This window comes from Coffea eugenioides, unplaced genomic scaffold (assembly GCF_003713205.1).
Source record: "Coffea eugenioides isolate CCC68of unplaced genomic scaffold, Ceug_1.0 ScVebR1_203;HRSCAF=826, whole genome shotgun sequence".
NCBI lineage: Eukaryota > Viridiplantae > Streptophyta > Magnoliopsida > Gentianales > Rubiaceae > Coffea > Coffea eugenioides.
Window position 1 is genome coordinate 17234 of NW_020862491.1, and position 9378 is coordinate 26611.

The 9378-nt window shown below is 40.3% G+C and overlaps 1 protein-coding gene across 1 annotated transcript; it reads left to right on the forward strand.

The window, feature by feature from the left end:
• The first annotated feature begins 8170 nt into the window (after window positions 1-8170).
• LOC113756187 lies at window positions 8171-8896 on the forward strand. Its single transcript, XM_027299953.1, has one exon. The coding sequence runs from the start codon at window positions 8171-8173 to the stop codon at window positions 8894-8896; it is 726 nt and encodes a 241-aa protein (XP_027155754.1).
• The last annotated feature ends 482 nt before the right edge of the window (window positions 8897-9378 follow it).

Sequence of the window (9378 nt, forward strand, 5' to 3'; positions counted from 1 at the left end):
ATTTCTTGAAAAAGAATGAGATTGATTGACAAAATAAGCTTGATAGAAAAACAAGACTTTGTGAAATGTTCAAAAAGGAACAAGATGATCTAAAAAGAAGAATGGATAATCTAAATGAGTTTCTCCAATATAAGAAACAAAACTGCTTTCAAAGAAATGGAACAAACTCTTATCTTGACACTTATGAGAAGAAGATAAATTCTGGTGCAAATAATTTTGATGTTTATAAGAGAAGACAAGTAAGATTTATTAAACCTGTTTATGCAAATAACTCATTGGTTATGTGTAGTTTTTATTGTAAAAAAGATCACATAAAAAGCAATTGCTATGTGAGAAAGAACATGAGTTAATGCATGAAATGCATATGGATAGTTAGACATGATACTAACTCTTAAGGACCCAAAAATTAAAGGGTACCAAATATTAGTTCTTGAACTCTTGAGTAGGTGAATCTGGTGAACATTATTAAGAAATCAAAGTGGTTCATAGACAGTGAATGTTCAAGATACATGATCGGGGATCCATCACAATTCATCAAGTTCAAAACAAAGGCTAGTGGCATAGTGACATTTGGAGATGACATGAAAACTATAGCAATTGAAGTAGGAGATATTCGTAAGATTGGTGAGATTCTTGTTCATAATGTTCTTTTGGTTGACAATTTGAGTTATAACTTGTTAAGTGTTAGTCAATTATGTGATAGAAATTTGTTTGTTTTATTCAAGAAGCATGAGTGCTTAGTTCTTGATTCAAAATTTAACATCATTTTCAAAGGAAAAAGATTCAATGACATCTATCTTGATTTGTTTGGTCCTACACAAATTGCTAACTTGGGTGGTAAGAGATATTGTTTAGTCATTATTGATGATTATTCTAAATACACTTGGGTGATTTTTCTTGCTCACAAAGATGATACTTTCAAAAAATTTCGTTTCTCTATTTGCAAAAGTTCAAAATCTGTTTGGTTTGAATATTGTTAAAATTAGAAGTGACAATGGTTCGAAATTTAAATATTGTGACTTTTCAAAATTTTGTGATTACACTTTAGGCATTTTAGCGTCATTTGCACTTCATATTAGGATGCATTTTCAATGTTCTTTTATAATTTTCTTTTGATGTTTACGATGCTCTGAATTGAGTTTCCTTTGATGTTTTTTGAATGATTAGTGGATCTTAGTTGATATTACTGAATTTTCTGCTATTCCTATTTTTGAATATTACTGGATTTTTATGATGACAAAAAGGGGAAGAAAAGAATAATGCTAATCTAATGATGATTTGTTTTTATAATTATTTTGATGTTTTAGATTTTGTTGAGGGATGCAATATGTAAGGGGGAGTCATTCTGATATGTGTAAGGGGGAGATGCTGTGAGATTAGTACTATTTGGTTTTGGATGCGATGAGTAAGAAGGAGCTTATGCTCATTTTTTTTTCTTTCCATCCATTGTTTTGCCATCATCAAAAAGGGGGAGAATGTTGATCTTGATCCCTGTCTTTTAATGTTTACAAAACAATTGGATGATATTAATATCTTTTCAAAAAGAAATCCTTTCAAATATGAAGCAACCTGATTCAAAGAACAAGAGCAATTGAAAGAGATAAAGGAAGTTGAAAACTGTCGGACGCTCATGAAGACAACACCGGATGTCCGACAATCAATGCAGAATTTCGGATGCACGAAGAACTCCATCACCGGACATCCGATAGAATTGAGATACTCTGTATTTGCTATCGGACACAAGTATTAGAAGTACCGGACGTCCGAAAGAATTAAGATGATTTCTCAAGCTCACTGTCTGCTATCGGATGCAAGCATCAGCTGTATCGGACGTCAGATACTCTCAATGGCCAGTTGACTCTTCAACTACCTTCTATCCGTTGGAAGCATTAATGAGCACTTTCTTGGTATCATATAAATAGTGCATGGTCAGAAACTTCAAAATAACTTTTGCATACTGAAAATACAAAGATATAAAGTAGTTTTAGTGAAAAAACACTCTCCAAGGAAGATTTGTAGTTTTAGTGGTGTGAAATTCATTATAAGCTTTTCATTTGTGAGTGAATATTTCAATAGTGTAGCTCTGCGAGGGTTGTCCTAAAGGATAATATAACTTCCTAGTTTGACCGAGTGGAGTTTGGGGCAAGGAGGAAGTGAGTCTTCCTTTGTACACAAGATTGGTTGTATTTCATCAACTTGAAGAAGCTTGTTTGAATTGATCTTCAAGCTCAAGAGGAGCTTGGTAGTCAATTGGTTTGCAATTCCTTTCTTCTTATTTACTTATTGTTATCTTGTGATCTTTAAATTGCTTATATCTTCTACTTCTCTCAAGTGATTTTGTTCATTCATTGATTGATTCATTGTGTGATCACTTAGAAAAGAGGGTAAATTTCATATTGAGCAAAAGTGCCTATAACTTGATTAGCCTTTTAATCAACCTAATTCACCCTTCTCTTAGGTTGTTTTCGGGTCTAACATGGCTAACCTCATAACTCGAGCCAGCAAGGTTTTGGTCGAGAAGTTTGGTGAACCTTAGAAAATGATATGGTTTGATCTTTTGAGATCTCGCTTGGCATACTTGAATAGTATCGCTACTACATGAATATTTGATTTTGAATCCGAGTAGGTGTTATGTTGGATGGAGGAAGTAAGTGGAGTGCTACGGTCATGTTGCTTCTTTAGTTGATGGAGAGTCAACCCCAAATGGCTTGAATCGGTCGAGACGTGGAGATAGGTCCTGATAGCTCCTGTATCCTTTCTATGTGTTTATTTCCTATTTGTGCACTTAAATGAAAGTTCATGTTAAAATCGCTTTTAAGTATGCTATTTGATTAATTGGTGCTACTTGCTTGCTTGTTTAATTTTCTTGGCCTCATTGAGCGTTAGCTCATCCCCTTAAGTTTGTTTTCCTTAACAGGACTTGGAGGTGGAAGTTGGTGGTTCTAAGCTAGTGGTTTTGGTGGAAGCCAATATACTTTTGTATGATATTGGAGACTTTTAAAGTGTAAATTTTATTATAGTTGGGTGTTTTGGATTGTAATTGTAATGGTAGCTTTGGGAGTTTTTGGACTTGTATATTCGAAATATTTCTTAATTATAAGTCGATGGTTGACTTGTGATTCTTTATTAAGTTAGAGTGAGTGCGTGCGTCCTGACGAGAGTTGGGCAGGCGTCCCGCTGATAGTTTAGGTTCGCTCTAGGGAGAGGTGGGAGCGTCACAGGAGAGGAATTTTAAATAACTTATAAATGGCAATTGTAATGAAGCATTCATAGGAAGTTATCTTTATAATCTTGTAATTTTTAGACAGTTCAAAGGATTAATTGCACATTCTCATACACACACATACACATATATATATATGTGTGTGTATAAGTATATGTATTCATTCAAAATGAAGCTCATTTACCCAAGATTCAGTCTTAACAAGAGACGGAGCAAGAATTTTTGTTTGAGTGAACAACTAGTAGATTGCAATACAACACAATGAAACAAAGAAAGTACTATATGTGACGCCCTGAAAGAATGAGTGTGAGAACCCGAAAATTTTTATATATTTTTAAGACATTATTTTGTTCCTTGTCTATAATTTTATGCCTTTCTTCAATATATTAATTTCTTATACATTCTTTTTAGTAAATATAGTTTTCAAATCATTTCCTTGATACAAGTTAGTCCACATTAATTTTGAAGTATATTTAGACGTGGGACCCGCTAGTGCGGTAAATGCAATATATTTTTGACAACTTGTTGGAATTTTGTATTAAGTGATATTATTTTACAAGGTGTTAAGAGATTTGTATTGGAGAGACAAAAAGATAAGTTTAAAACCTAAAGGTAACAAGTGTCACCATCCAATTCACTCTTGGACTTTGACCCTTATTTCTTACCTTTACTAAATACTAAAATTGACCCAAAATATCATCTTCATTTGCTCATCTTGGCCGGCCATGGAGGAGAGAAAAGAGAGAGAGAGCTTCTTCAATTTTCCTTCATTTCTAGCTTGAATCTTGCAAACCTACCGGTTAAATTCCAAATTTCTCCACAAAAGTGAGTTGCTAAGCTAGTTTAAGGTGTTGAGTGGAGGCATTTGTGAAGAACAAGCTCTAGTTGTCTTGTTTCTTGGAGTTGCAAAGGTGAGGTGTTAAATATCTTCTCTCTCATGTTAATAATGAGCAATTAAGGATTTTTAGCGGTAGAGCATGTCATTTTATGGATGATTTCTTGAATTGGGTTGAAGTGATGAAGTTTTATAATTTTTGGGAATTTTTCTGTTTTTATATGAAAATGATTATGTAGTTATGTATGATGATTGGAAATGATCTAGAATGAAGCTAGAAGGTGTATGTGGTGGTTAATTGCAAGCAATTTCTGTTTTGGAAAGAAAATTGGAAAGTTAGGGTTTCTTTGATTTACATTCTGCCTGGCACTGTAGCATATAGTTAGAGGCCGAATTAGCCTTGGATTAAAAAATGAAAGTTGTAGGGAATGATATTTTAGAGATTCCTGCAAAATTTCAGGTCAATCGGAGTAACGTAGCTTGTGAAAATATGGAATTACCCCTGCTGTCCTGTTTCTACCAGAATTTGAGAATTGCTTCTGTACTGGGTTATTTTGGTTGGTAATACTTCGGAATTGGTTGTTGAGGTCTTCTGAAGAAATGTAGCCTGATGTCTTAGCTTTCGGATGGCTTTGGAATTACTGGATTTGGACTTAGGTATCCTGATTTATGATGTTTGCACCAGAATGCGATTTGTGAACCTATTTTTGCGGTTTTGGTGTAGTAGATTGCATTTTTGACCTGGTTACACTCGAAACTGGGCTGAGGGACCTTCTGTAATATTGTATCCCTATCTCTTAGCTTCAAAACGGTGGGTCTTTCACCTCCATCCGATAATCGTAGTGCCAATGGTGCCAAAACCGGAAAATGATGTCAAAACTGTCTTTTGTAAACTTCATTTCCGCACTTGAAATTGGCTTAATTTTGTTCTTGTATTGTTTGAGCCTGTGGAATGGCTATTGAACTGAAATTGTGTTATGGATGACTTTGGGACTGGTTGAGGGAATAATGAAGCCATGACGGCTGGAAAAGTAAGCAAATGTAGGGAAAATGATGTCCGATCTATGAAAGCATTTGATTGCTTTGAGTTTGAGTTGAAGGGCTTGGATTTGGGCAAGGCAATGATATATGATGGATGGTTCTTAAGCCGTGGAGGTGAGTGACCCTAACTGTTTCCAAAGTTACTTTTGAACTGTTTTCTTGCATTATTTACTCGATTGCATATCATGCGTGCTTGTATGTGAGTGTTCCTTGTTTGTTGTATTTTCTTGATTTCATGACTTGTATTATTATTTGATAACGTATTAAGTGCTTTCAATGATTTCTAAAATGAGTTTTCTAGGCGAGTGTGTACTTTATCGCACTCGACCTCGATAAATGTGAAATTTTCAAAGATGGAACGATTGAAATGTTACTTGTGCATGAATGTAAGCCTTTTGGCTGAACTGGCCACTGCCCCTTGTTACCGATCGACTCGAGCCAGAAGCGGACTCGGTCGGGCGATATGGTGACCTGGGTGAACGTTTGGTATACTCGAGTATTACCTTGTAGGTTGGTGGAGGTTGGTGGAGCCTGGCCGATGTCCAGGAAAGGTTGAATGAACGAACGAACGAACGAGGGTTTTATTGATAAATGAAAAATGCATTTTCAAATGAATGAAGGAAAGGGGAATGACAGGAGAACGAACGAATGAACGAATGAACGAACGAACGTATCCTTTTCATGTATGGTTTCTTGTAAATGTTGTAATTGTTTCTTGACTTATCGTTTGATATATGACATCATTGAAATGAACTATTGTGAAACCGATTTGATTACTGATTTTACTGGTTACTCGCTGAGCTTCTAGCTCACCCCAAAATGATTTTATTCCCCTCCACAGGGCTCAAGGCGAAGGAAGGACTTGTAGTACTTATTCACATGACTGGATGGCTTATTTGGAATTGTTTCCGCTTCGCTTATGACATGTAATTATTGGAGAATTTGATGTAATATTTGAGATTTATATTGTAATTTATTTGAGGACTTTAGTGAACGACTGAGTCCCGGCGAGAGTTGGGCAGCCGGCCCGCCGAACCCTCTGGTTCGCCTTAGGGGGAGGTGGGGCTGTCACACTATAACAAATATAAGTTCCAAATTAAATGAGAATAGTTCAAATGAAAGTAAGTTTATTCGCTACAAAGGGTTTTGACGTGCTCTCGAATCTTTCTGCTAAGCTCTTAGGGTTTGACGTGCGTGCATGACGGCTTGGGCCGCCTCTGCCGTGGGGGAGGGGATTCCTCCTGCTGCAGGAACAACGAGCCCCCGGTCCTTTGCAGAGGTCGTCGGCGGGAAGTTGTTCACACCGCTGGCGGCTGCTACAGATGGAGGAGCACGCGTGCATGCTGTGAACGCAACACATAGGGGAGAGCCGGCTGTGCGATTCGCAAGTGATGATATAGAACGTGTGGCTATTCCGTTTCATTTTACACTAGTAGGTAAATTTTCTAGGGGCCGACCGATAATGGAGGAGATTCAGAAGTTTTTTCGAGCTTTAGCTTTAAAGGAGGAGGTTTCTCTAGGCTTGCTGGACCGTCGACATATACTGATCCGCTTGACAAACGACGCTGATTATTACCGGATTTGGTCTCGTAGTGTATGGTATGTTCATGGTGCACCAATGAGGGTGTTTAAATGGTCTGTTGATTTTCACGTGGATAGGGAGTCGTCGGTTGTGCCAGTTTGGTTCGCTTTGCCTAAGCTGCCAATCTATCTTTTTCACAAAGAATGCTTGTTTCCAATTGTGGCTTGTCTTGGTCGGCCACTGCGAGTGGATGCGGCAACTGCTTCGGGTTCGCGGCCAAGCGTAGCCCGCGTATGCATCGAAGTCGATTTGCAGAAGGTGCTGCCTAGTCAGGTATGGATTGTGGTCGGAGATAAGATGGGTTTCTGGCAGTACTTGGTGCCAGAAAACCTCCCTAAATATTGTGGGTTTTGTATGCACCAGGGGCACAGTGAGGATAAATGTCGTGTTAAAAACCCAGCTTTGAATTCAGACATGGGAGGACAACCGCAGGTGGAGAGGAAAAAGCCAGTGCGTCATTTGTGGCAGCGAACATATACCAAACCAGGGATTGGGGACGGGGACGGCGAAGCAATGGCGGAGAACGAAATAATGGACAAAGGAAAGGAGGATGCGATTGGAGTACCCCGTGTTGAGGGTCAGGTCCCAGATGCTCCCATGTCTGATGGGAGGTTTGAGTTGCAGATCTCTTCGGCAGTATTAGCCTAGGGTCTTGGACCAGATTGCCGGCGGCAATTGAAGGTTGCTGCTGCGAGAAGAATCAGCAATGAGGATCAATCCCCAGTGCGGGAAATTGGACAAGTACTGGACATTGAGAAGGTGCGAGATAAGGGGGAGACATCGGCGGGAGTGACGGTGGTGCGCGTTGGTGAAACTGCTGGCATTGCTGGAGTGGACCTCCAGGTAGAGGAAGCTGTTTGGCACCAGTATGTGTCGGCCTTAGCGCTGGTCGCTGATTATCAGGATGGAGGGTTCATGGGCATGAGTGCTGGTTTAGAGTCCATGGGAGACAGCGAAGGTAGTGATGAAGGGAGGGCAATTGACCTGCCACGGGTGGCAGGCAATTTATCACCAAGATCAGTGGTCACGCGAACAGAGCCAGGGACTGATCCAATGGCAGCTTTAAACGTTGATCCCCTGGTGGAGAACGATCACAGCGTTAAGAAGGCTAAAGGGAAGGGGTTGCGGGTGCGGTTTCAATCAGATAGGCGCCTTCGATCTTCATCTTCCATCTCTAACTAAACCCAGGTACCTTGTGATGATTAATACGCTATTATGGAATATAAGAGGGTTGTCTAGCGCAGCCAATTTACTTCACTTAAAACATATCATACGAATGCATGGCATCCAATTTGTAGCTATTTCAGAACCAAAATTAGACGTCTCGCGTGTTGAGTATATTGGTTTGAGACTAGCTTTTGACTTCATTGTTGTTAATGTGTCGGAGAATTTGTAGATTTTTTATAATTGCCCGTTTACCTGTTCGGTGATTAGCTCATCCGAGCAACATATTTCTTTGTCTATTCTTCATCCGTGGCTCCCTGGGCCAATGATCTTCTCTTTTGTGCATGCCCTATGTACGGTAGAGGGTCGTCGGGACTTATGGGCTAAGCTTTTAGCTGATAAGCCTCATTCACTGCCTTGGTGTATCGGGGGAGATTTTAACGTCATTGTGAATGGCCATGAAAAACGAGGGGGGCGCCCATTTATGGTGTCGGAAGGGAGCGAATTCCTGGCATTCATGGAGGAGGCTGAGATCTTTGATGCTGGATTTTCGGGGTTGAGCTATACATGGTGCAATAATAGGCGGGGTAGGGCTAGAATTTGGAAGAGATTGGATAGATTGCTCATTAATGGGGAGTGTTCAGATTTGGCTTCGGCAATTTCAGTTGTGCATCTGGCACGACATCCGTTAGACCATGCCCCGCTGAAAATTTCATTTGCTTTGAGAATGGACAATGGGCCGCGGCCGTTTAGATTTTTAAATGTTTGGACGTCCAAACCGGAGTTGTTGGGGGTCATTAGGGAGGCATGGGACACTGAGGTGCAAGGGTCGCCGCTTAGAGCCCTGTGCTCAAAGTTATTAACTGTTCGCCGGGCGATTCAGTTGTGGAATAAACAACATTTCGGTGATATTGGAACAACTGTTCGGGAAGCAGAGGTGGGGCTTTCAAGGGCCGATGAGGAATTAACACATGACAGGTCTGACGGGGTTCTCGAGAACGTTCACAGGGCGCAGGCAGAGCTTAATCGGGCTTTGGCAATTGAGGAATAGTTTTGGAGGCAAACGGCTCGGATCAAATGGCTTAGAGGAGGTGATCGGAATACGCGGTATTTCCATGCGGTGGTCAAGCAACGGAGAATGCAAGGGGCGATACATAGGGTGAAAAACTTAGAGGGCGCGTGGGTGGACAAGGAGGACGACATAGGGAAGGCGGCGATTGAGTACTTCACCAACCTGTTCTCGGGTTATATGGAATCCAGGCAGGGGGAATTGATGCAGTTGATCCCGAAACTAATCACGGCCGAGGAAAATGCAATGTTGGCCAAGGTCCCTGACATGGAGGAAGTTCACCACTGGGTGTTTACCATGGACGGAGAGAGTGCAGCTGGGCCAGATGGGTTTACTGGCAGGCTCTTTACATTTGCATGGGATGTAATTGCTCCGGACGTGCATAGAGCGGTGGTGAGTTTCTTTTGTGGCAGTGAGTTGCCTCAGTTCATAACCTCCACCTCAATTGCCTTGCTTCCAAAAGT